Consider the following 19274-nt stretch of genomic DNA (forward strand, 5'->3'; position numbering starts at 1 on the left):
GTGCATACAGAATATATTTATGGATGCATGTGTATAGTACATCCAAGACAAAATTTAGCAACACTGGGACCAAATGGAAGAGAAAAGACAGAAACACACAGTGACTTGTTTTCAAGCATCTATTATTCACCAGTATGGCTGGTGGCAGAGAATGCCCACACACACCTTTCCCAGCTCTCCTCAGTGATACAATAGGCCAACATGTTTTTCTGGTGGTTACCTTTTCTCTTTTGTTCTATTCTAAAAGGTGACAACCAACACCTGACAACTAAAAGGAAACTGTTACAAATTTTATGTTTAAGTTGTTTTAAGGAAAAAACACACCAGTTTTCCCACTTAAATAAAACTTCTGAAACTGCTTTTACATGTGCTATTCTAACAAGCTACATGTATACACAGTCCATTGTATTACTGATCTTTCAGAGATCCAGTAACATCAGTAAACCATGGAAGAAAACACAAAAGTAATAGTGCCTAAATAAACTATTGAGCACTCTTAGCTCAACAATCCTGATGTTAATTATTCCAAAGCCCTGACGCTTCATGCACAGCAACAGCACCTAAAATTTAGAGTTTCCCTTGCTTGCATAGCTACATATCCTATGCCTGCTCTCATCAGTTGAGGTCAGTCACTGCAACATTCCTCTTGGTGCAGTCACACCAGCTTTGCACCCCAATGTCCTACACTCCTGCAGACACCTACCTGACTCTGTGCATTGGCCAAGTTGTCCCTTGAGTACATCTCTGTTGGTATCTGCTCCCTCTACTCATACTCATTTTGAAAGGTCCTCCCCACCTCCAGACCTTCTCCTGTGATGTAACCCAAGTATACCTGAACTGGCAAAGAACACAGCAAACCCCACTACTCTTGAGAACAAATCTGAACCCCAGTGCCACCCAGAGAGGGTAACAGTTTCTCCTGACAGAAATACGGCACATTTAACATCAACTGAGACAGAAAAGGTTTCAAGACAAGACTGTATTAAGGGGGGGAGCAAGATCAAATTAAGTCCTGAGATAAAAGCAATTAATTGCTGCATCTACAGCATGAGTGCTTCCACCTGATGTGCAAGAGCAGATTTGCTCAAAGCAAGCTAGAACTCCAGCACACTGAAAACTCAGATTTCAATCCCATGTTTTGCAAGAACACCATTTCTGCTCAATAAACATTATTTTGGATAAAGCACTACTATATGCAGCACTGGGTAGGTGTTTTATCATTTATTTGCACATATCATGCATTTTATAATAAATTAGCATAGCAGTTCACCAGCAGAGTCAAAATTTGCACTGAAGCATCCTAATTACCAGGATTCTTTCTATATTCCAATTCTAAAGTGTTATCTCATTTGCTCATTAGTATGTAATATACATGCATTCCTAAAAGCCCATACAACTGAAATTATCATAAATATATAACTACAGTTACATTTTTATTAGGTTTACCAAAATCTGAAAGAAAACTGGACTATTAAATGCAAAACTTACATGCAAAATTCTAATAAATAGTGTCTTAAGTTTATTCTCCAAAACATCCCCAAAATGGCTAAAGTAAAGATTTATATTTTACATAAAAATTAGCAATAACTGTTCATTTTCTAGAAGAATGAGAGGTTGAAAAGTAACTTGAGTGTATTGTACACAGATTCCAGGTATGAAAAAAATATAAAGCCATTTCTTAGCTATTAATAGAGCCAGACTAAACTGATAGGATTAAACCTCATTTAATCTACTGTATAGTTTTATAAATTTGTAAAATTTGCTTCCTTGTAGTCAATTTTGGAAAGTAAAGTGTTAATCAATCCATATTAAGACCCTTACACCCAAAGCATGCAGACAAGAACAGATACACAGCAGTGTGCTTAGTATGGGTACGCTTGCACACATTCTCACAAGGAAACCGGTAAGGTAATCTTTGCTTTATTTGTATGTTTTTGATTTCACAAGGCTGAGAATCAAGATGACAGCTAACCAACATAAAAAATGCAAAAATCATTCTCCAGAAGTGTCTCATGCGAAATCCACACCTGATCTCCCTTCCTTGGAGAAACTCTCAGTAAGCTTCAGTGGTATATAAGCAGCTAAAAGGGAAAAGCCCTCCACTGTTTAAATGGGCTTTACGGAGATGGAAAAAGTCAAATACAGGAGATAAACTTCTGTGTGTCCCCTCCAGTGAGTGTCCTACTCAGAATTCCTCGCTATCAGCTAGGGTGGGTCAGCACCTCTCACAGCCGAGCTTGCCCCTGCTGTGGAGCCCATGGCAGCGCACAGGCTGGCCTGCCAGCCTGCTGCCCTCTCAAAATAAAGTTTCTTTTCTGCAGGATGCAGGTGCAATTCTGCCCATGATTCCAAGTGAGACACAAAATACCATTTCTGTGTCTTCTGAACTCTTACAGTTTGCATGTGATATTTCAGAAGAAGTAAGAATACCTTCCATCTCCAGAAGGTGTTTTCACACCTTCTACATGTATTTTAAGTTACTTGCCTGATGGCAAACATCTTGGGCCCAGAGAACCCACCTCCACAAAAAGCACTCATTTTTACAAAATTAGGAACCAGAGCACATAGGGGTTTTTTAGTAATTAAAGTTTCTGGTTTCTGAAGGCATAACAATGTGGTGCAGATTTAATAAACTGACCACACTGTTGGAACATATGATTCACTACAGAAAGAAAAGCAAATGCTCTGAATGCAATATGGCAGAAGGAAAGTGATTTCACATTCATGTCACTCAATACTTTAAACACCATGTTAATTTTCAGACCTCTTGGGGTTATTTTGATTTTTTGAGTTACCTGAAGGGCATAGTAAGCCTTACACAATATTTGCACACGGCTGCAGCTCTCTAGGCAATGGGCCGTCCCTGTCTGTGAAAGTATAGCCCATATATACCTCTGTGCTGGACTGAAAATTCTTTAAAGCTTTTGTTCTTGTGTATTCAGTTATACACAAGTTCAGGCCAAGAAACCTGAATCACTTCCTTTTAACCTAAAAGGTTATTCAGTTCTTTGGAATTTTTACTATCAACCACATTCTCCAGTTCACTGCAGCCATCCTAACTCTGTATCTGAGCAGTATCTCTATTAGCCATTTTGAGGGACCAAAACCCAGATTCAGTTTGCCAGTATCGCTTTCTTTTACCCAGTCAAATATCATATTAATGCTTTTAAACTGCAGGACTGCACAAGGAACTTGCACTCAACTGATTATCTACCATGACCTTCAAAGCTTTCTCTGTCACTGCGTTTCCAGAAGAAAGCGATATCCTGTAAGTGAGAACTGCATTTTAGTTCACAGATCACAATGGATTTATTAAAATCAAAGTATTCTCTATAAGTCTGGTTTTATCTTCATTTAAATTGGCAACAGGAAAATGTGGTGTGGATAATGTATTTCATGTTGTGTTGCCTTTTTTTTTTAATAATTTTAAAGGAATGTTTAGTCTCACTGATTGGTAACTATTCTGTTTCAGTTTATTAGTAGCTCTAGCTTTCACACCATGCTTGGCAAGTCTTTTTGCTAACCAGAAAAATGTATTTAATGTCCTCATGCACTTATTTAAGCAATTAGATGCTTACACAAATATTTATTCAGTGCTTAAGTTTAACATGCTTATTACATTATAAAAATGGCAAACAGAACATTTCTTTCTTACCAGATAATTTTTTAAAATTCATAATTAGTCCTCATTTATAGTTGAAGGAATTTTACTCCTTTTAAAATAGGTCTTCATTACTTAAAGAAACCACATAAAAATAAACTTGATCCACATTCAAAATATTCTTTATAAACAAAACAAGAAATTGCTTAGAGAAGTGAAGCTTCTAGTTATAAAATTCTGGCGGATGTTGGAAACAAGAACAGCAGGACAGCATTAACTTTTTCTTCAATTATTTGTTTAGTAAAAAAACCTTCAAGCCATTCCAAGCATCATCTACAGAGAAAAAAAAAACCTCTAATTGATTCAGCTTATGACCATTCCCATCTTCTATGCTGCTGTCCCTCTAAAAGCAACAGACGTGTATGTGTGTGTGTGTAGGTACACAATATATCTACCAATCAATACACATCCATGCTCATGGATTTTACACAGTTGTTTATTTGAGCTCAATTCTTTCTGCATACAACTTAATTAAATCCAGCTATGGTCCTCTCAACTAAAAAAACACTGACTGACTTCTGTGACTAGCTCTTCTTCATCTGCTTTTGAATTCCTCAGTGCCAGACACAATGTTTTGCCAGACAAACTGCTGCCTGCATTTACATGCACAGTTTTAAACAGACATTCCTAAAGGTTTCAATGCTTGCTGCAGGTGGTGTTCAGTCCCTGTATCCCCCTTCTCACTCCAGCACAAGTTACATTCTTGAGGGACAGGTCATCTTGCTTTTACTTCATTTCAGAGGTACCTAGCAGGTAGTGGTTAGTAACCTCATCTCTTGCCTTCTCTGCCAGGACAATAACTCACAAGCATTTAGTATCGTTTGCTTTTGAGTACTCAGTTACTCAGAAATACATAATATCACTCGATACAGAGTACCACTTACCTTCCCCTTCTATCCATTCAATTATCTCTACACAGGTTATAACCATTTATTTTAAAATTCTAATCCTGTGAACCTTTCCACTAGATTTCAAGTAATACCAAGCAAACAAAATTTGTAATTGTAAATGAGAAATTCCAGCTTCTCTTGTTTATTATCCTGGCTGCCAGCACTAGAGTATAGGCAATTAAATGGGGATGGGGTGGGGATGGGGGGGTTGTGCCCCTCCTGTCATCTTTAGTTTCTTGATCACAGCTGTCCACAAAACCATGATTTCAATCTCAATGTGTGCTTACATGTTCCTGTAATGTCATCCTCCACCTCCACTGTCCCAGCTCTGAGCTCTTCTACTCACCCAAGCCAAAGTGACCTCAAGAAATAGTTTCTCTGCTTACCAGGGGGAGCTCAGCCTAAGAACATGCTCCCTTCCCTTTGCAGACAATAACCAGCTTCTAGAAAACACCAACACTTACACTAAACTACTCACCCTACCAGTGGGACACTTGCAGGATCTTTGTTTCTGAACTGCTTATCAGGAACACCTTTTGTGCCAAACTGGATAAGGAGGCTTTTAAAAAGCTTCTGCCTACTGGCAACTAGCATCAAAACCCTACCTTACTAATGTGAATTCTTCCGCCACAACTGACAGAGAGAACAGCCACTGCAGCTAGGGAAAGGGAATGGGAAAAGGAGAGGTGCTAGGTTTCTTGCACTGAATCGAAAAAGTGGGTTTTCTCCTACTTCATGGGATGTTCTGAGACTTCAGAACATCCCTCAGTAATTATCTTCTGGGAGTCTCCACAGCATCAAATGTGTGAGGCATTCCTTTCTTCTTTGTGTCAGAAAAGGCCTGTCTAGGTATATTTTCTGGTCAGTGGAACAATTCAAGCTTCACACCTTCAGCCTTCTCCAATCCCACAGTAGTGTATTTATTTCTGCTACCTTGAAATTTCTGACATAGTAATTTTGTTTTCAACAGAAAAAAACAAACAAATAAAAACCAACCAAAAACCAAAACCCAAAACAAACAAACAAAACAAAATCCCTATTGCTTTGATATGCAGTATGATTTCAGTTCTAAATCAGTGGTGGTACTACAGGGTGTCCAAAGGTATGACAAGTACAGGCAAGGACACTAAAACACAGCCAGCCACATATCAGTAGCTTTGTTCAGGAGAAAGATTATCGACTTTTTTGTTAAGATTTGCATCCGTACACTTATTTTCACCTGTCAAGTCTTTTCTTAATAGTTATCAAAACAAACTCCAATTCAAATGGCTGCTTTTTCAAGATGTATTTGTTAATGCAGGTCCCACAGCTCCCACAGCCCTACTGTCACTACATTTACCTTGACTGTCTCCCAAGGGGGAGGCCTTTGACACAGATCAGCTCAGAGCCACTGGAGTTTCCTACAAAACAGCTCCATGAAGGGACAGGCTGCCACAGGAAGGGCTGGTAACCTGGCTCCCCCACCTAAATGGGAGCCTCTAGTTGGAAAGTGCAGTGCTAAGTGCACAACTGGCATGAACAGCACAACCTTAGGCAAATTTCACTAAAAACCACGTAAGCCAGTGGCAGAGCTAACAGCCAGTGGTGCCCTTCCTGAACACAAACAGGGAGACCCCCCCAGCTATACTGGGTGGGTTTCCTCACCCAGTAGAGAGAGCAAGCAGACAACTGCCCAGGCATCCATAACACCTCTGTCCAGAATGAGGCTTCAGGCTTTCATTACTCACTTAATTTTCCAAGAGTAAATACAGTGTAATGAACAGTATTAACGTAGCAATATGGACAAACATGTACACCTCTGCCTCAGCTGACAAATATGTTTGCAAGGCTCATTTGACCTTCAACTAAACAGAGAAAGCTGCTGCAAGACAAGGAATCTTAAGGACAAAAAAAAGACAAGAAAAATTCCTCAAGGGCAACTGCACACAAATACACTGCTCTATGTTGCTTGCTCCAATAAGCATTTACACTGACTTTAACCGTAGGAAAAACTATGGGACAAGAATGAATTCACATCCTTTCAGAGCTCTACTGCCCAATTCATTCTATCTTTTTTGAACACAATTGGGATTTTCACAACATATCAAAACCTGATATCTGAATATCTCAATTTCCAAACCAGGATGTTAACAGCATAGATTAAGAACTCCAGCAAGAGTGCAAAAACAAGACTATGCTGTTTTCAACTACTGTTCAAATTTCACCTGCAATCTCTTGTCAAATATATAAAAATAACAAAGAAAAGGCATCTCTTTTTCAGGAAAATATTAAGTCTTTGTATTTTTATTGCATCTTTTAGGTGAACCATTCACAATATTTGTTTCCCCTTGTAATTTCACACACCCCACACCAGGTGGTTATTAGATGAACAGTACTAGTGAAAGCAACAAAAGGACAACGATACTGCATTTCAAAAATGAAGATGGCATAGCAATAAAGATGTGCAGATTTATGTTACATTCATTGTAAAAACATCTCCAGGGTAATCACAAAGTGTTACGGCATTCCCAGTATTTCCCACTGCTACGGTTTTACTTTAAAGGGGGAGGGAAAAAAGGGGGAAAAAAATTCTGTGATTCAAAATGGAAGTTCAGTAATTATTTACAGCCCAGTATGTAACTGGCAAAATGACTGGCAAAGTTCTCAGCACATCAGCTCAGATGTATGTAAGCAAGGCATTCCTTCCCTGCAGTAGGCGGCCCCATGTCAAGCAGCTATGTGCTAGAACTTGTCCTGTGCTACCTGTTCAAAGGAAACTGTGCAAGAATATTTCAAGCTCTGACAGATACCACTTTGTGCAAAAACATCCACAGGAGTATTACAGAAAAAGACAGCACTGATGTTTCAGCAACCTCTGTGTCAAGAAAGGTGCTCTCCTGCATTTTTATTGACATGCAGGAAGCAGATGATCATTCCTTGTACAATCAGTGCTAGCACTGACAATACTGCTTTTCTGCCAGTCCCAGACTCCCTTCCATGCCTTTGCCAAACTCTTACTCAAGAATTTGCACCCTCCTATTTCAGAGAAATTACCACTTGGTATTGCAAATAGAAATGTCACATCTCTAAGACAGTAAAAAGTACCCAACAAAACCACAATGCAATAATAAACCCTATCATTTGCAGCATTTCATTACTACAAGATCTACACCAAATGCCAAAGCGTGTGCTCCTTTCTTTTAGCAAATATTTATTAAAATACTAAGATAACTTAAGTTTATTACCTTAAAGAATTCAGGACACAGCCATTCGTTCCTGTGTGTGAAGTGCAATACATAACATCAGGTCCATGTATTAAAGTACTTTTCAAGTAAAAACATGTTTTCTTCACTAAGCACAACACGTAATATAGATCTTTCCACATTCCTACAAACAGCAGTCTCACAACCAGGTTAACTCTAACTCTTTTTTCTGGATATTTTTTTTTTCCTTTTTTAACCAGATATGCAGAAAGCTGAAGTTTCTAAGTTCCTGCAAGCTGGTCTAAAGCAACTCCAGTAAAGACACAGCAAGTCACACGTACACAGGGTTTTGATATTTTGTCAAGTTTTTATTCTGCTTTACAAGATATTAATGCATGCCAAGAATAGGAGTGTATTTTTAGTCAGTTCTACATGTGAAAGACAAAAATGGGATGACAGAACACAAGAGAGAAAGAAGAAAGAAAAGCCTACACCTAATACACCCAAAGTATATCTGATCTTTTCCTGGATATTCTTCAGTTACTTTTGTGGTTATGCTTCTCTTGTAACCCTGGTGTTATAAGCCTAAAGGAATATTAAAAAACATTGTTTTTCCTGTGATGTATAAAATCAAAGCAGAAAAGGCCAAATACCCTACACAATCTTGGCATTCACTGAATCTACTCTTCACAACTTGCTGCAAGACTGCAAATTTACTCAGGTCATAAAACAATCTTCAGTTTGAGAAGGATACATAGAATTTCTCACAGCATCACCTCAGAGGACTAAAAACCCACCCGCCTGCTCTCCAACATCAAGTAGGATTTCTTGTGAACATGAGGTCTAAAGTATAATTTTCTTCAGGACTTAAGGTTCATTTTAGAAATAATAGTTTCCTCCCTAGAATACCCTTCCAAGCATAAAAGGGCTATAAATCTATTAAGTACACACTTCCCAAACCTGCGGGGAGACATCTTGGCCTCTGATTTTCCTCAGTTTTGCCAACCAGCAATAAAATGAAACCAATGAAAAACACAAACCAGTCAATTTGCATCTGTCCTTTAAAACATTCTCCAGTACAATAGAAGAGTCAAAACACATGCCCACTTTCAGTGCTGCCAGCTCGGAAAGCTGGGAGAGACAGCAGAGGCAAGCAGTGGAGTTTCTGAGGAGGGGCAGGAGTAGCTTCAAGCAGAGGTCCTTGCTGAGCAGCCCTGCTGGCTTTGTCCATGCACAGCCTCAGTTCCCTGTGTTTGTTTCTATTAAGCACCACTTGCTGAGCACAAAACAGAGAGACAATCCTGTGGGAAGAACAAGGTGGTTCCACTAAGGTGTTCTGTAAAGCACATCCTTGCCAACATGGCCTCTAAAACACACATGTATAAAGACTCCAGATAACTAATGTTACTTCTTAAATAATTAAAACAACATCTTCCCTAAGTGGCTATATAAACCGTGTTTATTTTGATTGGACTCTTGTCTCAAAAGACAAGTTATGTTACAGTATGCCAAGAAATGTGCAGAAACTCTTCATCACTGTTCTGTGAAAGAAATGAACAAGCAAGTGTAATTTACCAAAACTAAATTCACTTACTTTCCAACAGGTGTATTTGGATATAAGATTCAAATATGATTTCTAATAATGTTCAGTCACTGAATTGTTTATTACCTGTCTGTGTCTTGCTTTTACATTCAAATGCAAAAAGCATTACTAAAAAACAATATCCAGAAGAAGAGGGGGAAAAAAAATGGAGTGGACAAAGAAATAAAACAGACATTGATTTTCTCCTTGGTACTCTTCCACACCCCCAAAAGACTTCATAAGATTCAGAGATGAAATACGTTATCAGCAAGGATGCAAGCACTTAACACATTTTTTCTACTTCAAGCAAAGCAATGAACAAGTACCAGAAGTACCTAAAAATGGGGTCACCCAAGGTAGCAGAAGAATAAAAGCCTACAGAGATTGCATGAGTTGTAGATTTGAGTTATTCTTTAAGTTCTTAAATCTTTCTTTCATCCGTCTTTAAAAACAACCGAACACCAAAAGCTTAAAGTATTTACAATAGGATTTTTAGATGTGCCCAGTTAGAATAGTTATAAGGAACAATGCAATATATAAACAAACACGAGTATTAGAAAAAATTGTCTACAGAGAAATTAAATAGTCTCAAACATGTTTAAGATATATTTTTTAAAGATTTTATAACTCATCCACTCCCACAAAAAGGTCTTAATGTTCTAGATGATAAAATATGCAAAAGTAAAGCAAGTTACTGAGCAAGCTTGAACTGTACTACATGGAACCCATGTCATTTCAGACTGACTAGATTAAAAAAGTATGGAAAATACTTTTGGTTTTTTGCAGTACTACCCTCCCACTGTAATTTTTGTACAAGTTTTGCTGAAGCTAAATCTAATATAAATGTTAGTCTATAAAAAAATAAAAGTTGCTGCTAGCAATAAGAGTCTAATCTTGAACTACTAAAACATCAGGTATTTTTTGAAAGGCCTATTGTTTCAAAAAGAAACCTACTTGACTCTGTCACAGGGTGAGCAAAGTGAAGGGTACTGACCTGTCTCATTCTGAAAGTCTCTTCAATTGACTGAGTGGATTAATTCTGCCTACCCTGATATCAACTCAAGACAACTCACCCAACCTCACCAACATGGCCCCAAAGTGAAATTGTTTTTCCAATGAAATCACAGCAAATTTCCCACTGATTTCCCCTTATCTTCAGCCCTATTTTCAGCTGTGGGAAACATACTCCCTATTTTTAAAAAAGCATACTCTATTGCATCCCTTGTTTCCTTTGAGCAAGTCCAAATTTACAGACAAATGATAGCATCTTCTGAGAAACTCATATCATGATTTTAAAAAAATAGAAAAAAATCTGAGTTCCCTCAGGAATATTGGGAAATACAGTTAGAATATAGTTTAAAAATCATATTGAATATGTGTGTGATGGGTCTGGACATTATTTCAACTATTTAAGTGTCAATTATTCTTTGATTAATATTATTAACAAAAAACTACTATGACTATAATATTAAGAGTAACAGTCAATTATTCCTTACCTACACTCTAAAACCCTACTGGCACAATCATTATATGGCAGCTGTTGAACAGAGTAATGCAGCAGTCTTTTCTTAAGGCAAGATGCTTATTTTACTTCAAATGTAAATAAACTCATGTCTCCTGCTGCCATGTAAAATGAGCTGTTCATAAGCAAGTGATTTTGTACCCTCCTAGTAAAGCAGCAAACAGCTCTCTGTTCTCCATTCCTGATCACCAAATTTATTTCCTGCCTAACTCCAGCGCAGAGTGACAGCTAATTCTGCTAGCAAATCAAGCTTCCAATAACAAAATAACTGCTGCTTCTTTAAACAACCTTTTTCAGAACACCAACACAGAGGGCTTGCATGTTTTCCCCTCTAATGTCCCCACTTCCAAGCAGAACAACAAATGTGATTACAGCTATTAAATATTCCAGCTAAATGACAATCGTTTAGCAGTAACAAGAATACATTTCATTTGTCATAATACATTGATCATTCTTACACACTTTCTGTACAAATGTTGTCTGCCTAGTACTCCAGTTTGGATGTAAAAATTAGCATTTACTGAACATCATTACACGGTAATTCAACAAATAAAAATGTTGACCCAGTCTCATTTCCAAATCATCTCTCACCAGCTGAAAGATCAGTTATTTTCCCTTGTCAAACTAAATTTTTTTTCTGCACTGTTTCAAAGAATGATGGAAGCTACTGAAATGTTTCTATTTACCATAATAATGCAATTCTGTTACTTAAGGGATTTTCTTCAGTAAACAATCTCAGATGACCAGCATTAAGATGAAGAGCTAAACTATCATAAGGACCACAAACTTATGTCAAATTTGATTCTGTGATTATCTGTAATCTGTGCTCACCTCCCTCTATAGAGTGAATTACACTCAATAGAAGGGATAATTCTAAAGGAGACAATACAACATAAAGCCCTATCCTCCCATGAACTAAAGTAGCAGCCTTTTTTTTTCAATTTAGTCAATGAGGCTTAGTATACCAAAAGAAAGGACCATGCTAAACATTTTCCTACAGTCTGCACAAGCACAGTACTTAGCATTTTCCTAAATCTGAAATTTAAAAATCCCATTTCTTTACATGACAAAGAGCAACAACTTTTCTTTGCAATTATTAACACTTGACTATCAAAAGACCCATTCTTAAAGATGGCCTTACATGAAAGGCAACTAGCTATGACTTCTTGTCCCTTTTTCTGGTTCAAACATTACATTTCTCCAGGAAGCATCAGTTCTACTTACTTTACTGATTTTTTTTTCTGAGGTTTATAGAAATTCAACAGGATAGCAGATCTATCATTCAAATAAAATGTTACTGAGAAATTATTTTAATTAAAAGTATTTATGTTTTTTACAGAACAGGAAGTTGGGAAAAATAGTAACAAATTAGATCCACAATCTGCTAGTGACAGCTCCAAATAAATGCCCAGTGACATACCAAAATACATGAAACAAGCAAACAAAAACACAAATAGAACACACGCATGTGCCACAAAAGCCATACCAAAACCAAAAGGAAAACAAATGCCCCCAAAATCCCAAAGGTAAATCAAACAAAAATCTTGAAAAATATACTTCTGAAGCACATGCTGATCAAAGCTTTACACTCCCTTCTTATGTATGTGCATCAAATGTATCTATCAATCTTTAAGAAAAAGCAACACATCTCACTATTTTGTCCTCTGCTGGCTGTTTTTGAGATTCTCTCACATTGATTCATTCTCTGTTCTTGCAAAATAAACAGACCAAGAACCGAAAATGGTGCTTATTTTCTGTATCTGCTCTTTTTAACAAGACTAACATCAATTGTGCTAAAACCTACTTAGGAGCAAAAAACTGCAACACATTTAGTATCATCTGGGTGCTGAGGGCAATTATACATACAGAGGACCAAAAAGGTAATCACTTGACCAGTACTTGCTCTATGTATACACAGCATTTCAAGTTACTGGTTCAGAGCAAAATATGACACTAAGTCTCACTTTCTTGGCAGACTTCAATTTTTTAGAATTAAAATTACTTCAGAAAATAATTCATACAACCAGCCAACCAGCAGTAAACACCTGTGTTTGCTAGCTTTAAAACTCTATCTGCCAAGGCAACAGCCAACTGATTTCCTTGGCGTAAACTCGCCATTTCCAGCCTGGGACATTACCCAGTCCAGGCACTGTAAACCCTTTCCTAAATGATGTAATCACACTGCTGCTCCTATAGTTCTGGTTTACTTGCAGTTTCCATTACAATAAATCCTTGCTACATATTCCTAGAGGTTTTACAACTTTTTGTCCCCTTAAAAAAAAAAAGTTACTCCATATTGAAACTTGCCATATAAGACAACAACAGGCATATCTTCCTTACATCTCAAAATAATCTGTATATCAAAAAAGGGGGGGAAATGGAATTAGTACTTCTCTGAATATCTACAGTTCCATTCTTAAAACAGTGAGGACACTGATAACATTTGGTTTTGAATTCTGCAGATCAAGAATATTAAAACAAGTTAAAGGAACAAGTGATTAGCACCCTTTCATCTCACAGAATTTCTATAGCAAAAGAAGGAGAAAGAATAGACCGAGGCTCAGGCCTCATAACTTGTCTTGCTGCAAGCAGGCTCAAGGCACTAAAGCAACTGCATGATCAGTACTGAAATGTTCCATTTAAAATAGCTATTAGAAATGGCTGTTGTACACATCCATGCCAATATCTTTCATAAAGAATTTACTATGCATTATAGCAACACGATCCTATTTACACAATAAGTTGTTGTTCCAGTCCATCAAGTACACAAGGAATTTTAATGCACGCTAAAAAAAATCAATTAGGCAATGATCATCTGATTAAACAGGCATATCACACCATTCAATTCTTTCAAACATATGCATAAATCCAAGCCTTCAAACTTTGATGAAAAGTTTCAAAACCTGCGAGTGAATATTTCAAGTATATGATTTTTAAGCTTAATTAAATTCAGCACAAAATAATATCCTGCATGCTATTATCACAAAAAAGCAACACAACTGGTGAGAAAAAAGTCCCTTATTTTGACCAGTATTCTGATGTCTTTTTATTTTTAGCACAAATGTCTTTACAAAGCAGCAGAAGGCTTTCCTACAGCACCCAGCACTAAAGCACTTTGAGTGGGCAATCGAACTAAAGCCAGAAGGAACCGATCATGGCATCATCACTTGCTTGACTGAGGTCCAAAAAGGGTGTGAGGCAAAAAAGAAGTTAAATGAAAAGCAAATTATTGTCGTTCTAATCAGATCTTATTACTCAGATAGTATTTCACTCATAGTGAGATGTATTGCAAAATCAAGCCTGAAGTTTTCAGGTGCTAGCTATCCCTGCATATTAGGATTTTCAGTTTTGACATCATCTCTTTGTAATTCCAATTGATATCTAAGATATTAGAAACTGAAAGTTAAATCTGAGAGAATATTTTTCTGCTTTCTGGTTTTACATACATTCCCTGGGTAAGGAGTGCTAATAACCCAAATATTACATTCAACCCATGCAAACCAGGAGAGAGAGTTCACAAGATTATGAGATAGCAGTATTAAGACTTACAGGCAAGAACAGCATTTTAAAACCTTGCTGCAACTTGTGTTCCATTCATAAGGACTGACAACATCGGCACAGGTCATCTTGCTCCCTGCTTTCACTTGCCTTCTTCCCCCCTCTCCCACTGAAGGTGAATGGGAAAGAAACAAAATCCCAAGTTTCCTAACAATATAAAAATCTCTAAGTAATTAATTTTCCATTGACAAGAGATATGTTGTCTGCAATCCTATAAATTTAGCATATGACTCTTTTTTATCACCTTCCTTTCTCATACTTTTCCTTTTATATAGGTGCCAAATCAGTCCAGAGACTTTATATATTTATTTGACTCACACTGAATTAACTGGACATGCCCTCAAAATATTACAAAATGCTGCAGCACTCTTCAAACTGCTTAGCAATTTGTCCCAGGAGGCTATGGCCCATGTTCACATGACTAATCTGCATCTCTGCTGTTAACTGTCAGAAAAGAAAGGAAAAATCTCAGGTTACCATTACTTTACTTACAACCAACCTGCCTTTCCTATATGGCCATTTATATATCTAGACCCCTTTATCTTTAGCTGATTTAGTGTAAAGAGATTGCCTGGATTTCAAATTGTGTCCCTTGTGTAAAGCTCAGTGTGTTGTGCTGGGGCTCACCATCAATAACTCATCAGAGATGAGTTCCAAACACTTAGGGGATCTACCTTCTCTCTTCAGTCCTTAGCAGAACATATCCCTTACCTTCCATAGTCACTTCAATGTCCTGCAGTTTCCACACGGAATTTTAAGAGAATCTGGGGGTTTATTTGCACCTTCATGTTTGGTGTCAAGCATGCCTAGACCAAACAGCAGTTGTAAGAGAATGACTGCAGCATTTCATAGATACCCCTTTTAAAACTGCTTAGCAGGCTGCGCTTGACACCCATGCTGCAGATATGTAGGCTGACTGCACCTGATACCATTTCATCTTTTTTATCCTCTTTAATCTTTTACTTCTTATGCCAGAGGCCTCCCTTCCTGAGAGAGAGCTCTTCCACCTCTGGGCTGCAGGCCGGAACACACTATTCTCTGCTGCAATATGACATAGACCAGCTAACTACATCTAGGCAATTATCTTCAATTCTACCACTTTCATTAATTTTAGCTCAATCTTTAGGGTGCTGTTTTTCATCTTTATTTCTTCATTTGCAGCATCCTGCAGCAGAGCCTGCAAGTTAAAATCTGTCAAGTCCCATAGTTCTAACCTCAAGCCACAACACTTGCTGACAAAGAGCCAGACTTAACATTTCAAGGCCTTCTTCAAAATTCAGAAATCTTCACAGTTTAACAAAAAGCCTTCTTGTTTCATCCAAGGAAACAGAGCTGACACCCTCAGCTATCTTTGAGCAACAGCAAACTATAACTTAAAATAAGAACAATCTCTCCCATTGATGCTTCCCACCCTTCCTACAGTGTGGCACTTCCACCCTCATAATCTATCTACTCAGTGCTATCTCTGCACAATACTTAAATCTGAGCACAGTATGCGTCTAAGGCCCAGTATTTTTCAACCAATCAAGTTTCTGGAAGTGCCTTGTGCTTGTGATAAATTCAATGTGACACTGTAAAGCAGCCCGATTTCCAGAAAGTGCTGAGATTCATCTTCTGAAACTTCTGGCAATATTATGTATTTTATATATATATATATATATATGATATCTAAAGTAGGTACGTGCTACACAGTTTTAACAAGCGTAGCTAGGCTCTCCTTACTTAATATTCATGTCACAGGAGTAAAAATCCAGCCAGGAATCAAACTGTGGCATCCTGTGCCAAAGACAACTTACCACTCAGCTGGTAAGTTGGCAATTCAATTTACAAACCTGCATTCCTGCATTTTAATCCTTTGTAGAAAGGTGGTAATATATGAGCAATATGAAAAGAACTGGATTCAGATCATTAGAGGTTCACAAACCAAACACACGAAGCTCTGGAAGCTGTCCAAAATAAAACCATGCCTAGGTGGTGATGTCCGTTCAATAAAAGCTCAATGTCATAATTACCCGGCCCTGCTCCCCAGGAGCTCTGGGCCGGGCTGGCCCTGCCGCGGAGGGCAGCGCTGCGAGGGGACGGACGAGGCCGGCAGCCAATGGCGCCGCCAGCTCACTGCCGCCTAACGGCTCATTCACCATTACCCAGCAATTAGCGAATGCTCTGAAAATTCAACACTCGTCGCCGTAACACAGAATAACTCATTTTTAAATTAAAAATGTGTTTTAATAACTTCACTTCGGTTACAGATACACAGAGGAAAATAAAGCCTCCTTTATTCAATTTCAACTCCCTTTTGCAACTGACAAAATGCTTTGCTGCCTGCATCTAGCAACCAAATATACAGTTTGGCATTTCTAAACTAAATAATCTCTTACCAGTAAGTATCTATTTAACAACAGAAAAGAATAAAAATTAAGAACTGTGATAATGATATTATAATATATTTGAAACTGTTATTTAATTACCTGCCTGATTAACATCTTGTCCTACTGGATGGTTAATAACAAGAATTGGCCAGAAGCCTATCTGCCAGGAGTCCAAAATTTTACCTTATTTTCTATATTAAACGATAAATAGAAAAAGAAACTAATCTGTGACTGCTCAGTTGCACAAAACAAATATTCTTTCCCATTAATGATCAAGTTACTAAGCTGTTCTGCTCACAAGGCAGCGTAGAGCTCTCACTGCCTACGCTCATATCCCTAATTAAAAAAAAAAATAGCCTAACTTAAACTTCTTGATAACCTCAGTTTATCTCTCCCTCTTGAAAACTGCTGTATTTTCCTTAGTACATGGTATGCACATTGAGATTGACCTTCTTAAAAAGGGTAGGAAAAAAGCAAAAGGTCTCCATCAGCAGTGAAATCCAAGAAGATAAAAAGAAGATCCTTACCTTTCTATGTACTCTGATACAATAAAAAAAATCCTGTCTTTAAAGACTTGGTAAAAGAAAAAAAATAAGAAAAGCTACAGACTCCTATCAAAATGAGGAGAAAAAAGAAAACCAACCACCACAACAACAAACAGATGATATAAATATCTACCACTTTTGTATGCACTGGACTACACTAGCCTTGATGTACTGATGTCAGCTCTAGGTTTTCATCTTACATTTAAGTGTGTGTAAGCCGGAGAGAAAGAGAACATAAAAAACCCTAAAAAACCAAGAACAAAATAGCAACAGCAGCAAAGAAAAGAACCAAAAAATATGCGAGACTAAGTGTTGTCAACTGGAAAAAAAAAGAAAACTCATGCCATTTGACATACTTCTCTCTCTCCAGAAAGATCCCAGCAACAAACTAAACCCTGTACGAACTGTAAGGGATTTCAGAAAACATTCACACTGTGAACATAATTTCTTTAGTTTTAAAACAGCCCTTCATCCTCTTTTTGCACAAGAAATACTTATTTCTGAGGGTTTTCTCTCACCCCTCTGTATTTACCGGAATGTCAGCAGGGAAGAGAAAGAGAGGAGGGAAACCAAAGCAACCCAGAAAAATCCTGCACAAACCTGTTGCTGTGGATACTGCATTCCTCCCATGGCTGCCGGGGCTCGGCCCTGCATTCCCACGGGATAGCGCTGGGGGCCGGGAGGGCCGTAGGACTGCCCGGGGTAGGGGCTGCTCTGCTGTGCCTGAGAGTGAGGGTTATTGCCCATGCCGTACAGCTGCGGCCTCTTCATCACCATCGGGTCCATCGGGCTGCCCTGTTGGCAAACACAAGCAAAGGAATATTTAAGACATGCAAAGAAAAAGGTCAGAATCGTCATCCTCACTGCGGGCGAATGATACGAGTGTTTTCTCAGTGCTTTACACATCAAATATTGACTCGACGGACAAACTGGCAAAGTACCATACCCTGGGTTCTCTGATTAATTAGATGAGGTTTTGAGTAGTAAGTCTGGGACTTCCATTCCATTTAAAACAACTTTAGAAAATATTTTGCACTATAACTCGAGGCTGACTGTTATCTATACAGACAGAGAGCAGAAAATCTCCCCAAAAAATTTCAGCTTAAGAAATAATTAAATGTGCTTGCTGCACACTGATTAGCATCACTGGCCTTAACGTTAAAAAAAACCACCAAAAATATAAATATATATCAAGAGAGACACAAACAGTGGACAAGTCACTTAACCTTGAGAAAATATCTATGCTGTCATGTTCTCTCACATCAGAAAAAAAGAGAAACTGGAAAGAAAATAAAGTTTCCAAGAAGTGCAGTGCACACAGAACACTGCATTTCAGCATTTTCCTGTTGCTTTCGTGCACACTAATAAGTTTCCAGATCAAAAAGCAAGTCATAACCCACATTTTACATGAAAGTTTATTTGCTTCCTTAATAGACCTCAGAAAATCCAAACTGCAAACAGTGATGGAGGGGGAAGGGAGGCAAGGGAGAGAAGTTTTATTTTTAGACTTTTTGGCAGCACTTACCAAGCCCTGTAACAGTTTCAGGACAGGTGTCAACCATTGTGCAGTATTACTCTCATGTTTTATTACTGAGAACTAACTGAACCAGAAAAAATACCATACTTCAGTGAAGTGCAGCCCTATATTGTTAACATGACATCCATTTTTTAATTCCTGAGTTCTGGTTAGATTAATGGAAGAATGTTCAGGGAAGCTTTCAAAAAGCCTATCACAATCTCATCTTCATGAAAGTGGCAAATATCCCCCTCCTGCCCAAAACTAATAAAGTATTTTGACTATGGGCACACTACACCTGAGGAGATGGAAATCATAACCTCTTCCTAACAGGAATCTCCATTCACTTCAGAAGAGGACTGCCCTTTTTTGCTACCATAGCAAATTCCACATTCACTGCTAATTTTGGAAAAGTATTACTCAGCAATTTTCCTTTTATTGTTTGCCTG

The 19274-nt window shown here is 37.9% G+C and overlaps 1 protein-coding gene across 3 annotated transcripts in view; it reads right to left on the reverse strand.

The window, feature by feature from the left end:
• The window catches only part of ARID1B (AT-rich interaction domain 1B), a 325120-nt gene that overhangs the window by 274700 nt on the left and 31146 nt on the right, over window positions 1–19274 (reverse strand). For all 3 annotated transcript variants that reach the window (XM_059467474.1, XM_059467473.1, XM_059467472.1), the window contains exon 2: window positions 17910–18104. In XM_059467474.1, coding sequence (XP_059323457.1) covers window positions 17910–18104 — 195 coding nt within the window. The remainder of the gene's footprint in view (window positions 1–17909; window positions 18105–19274) is intronic.

The sequence above is a fragment of the Ammospiza nelsoni genome, chromosome 3, assembly GCF_027579445.1.
Source record: "Ammospiza nelsoni isolate bAmmNel1 chromosome 3, bAmmNel1.pri, whole genome shotgun sequence".
In the NCBI taxonomy this organism is placed as follows: Eukaryota; Metazoa; Chordata; class Aves; order Passeriformes; family Passerellidae; genus Ammospiza; species Ammospiza nelsoni.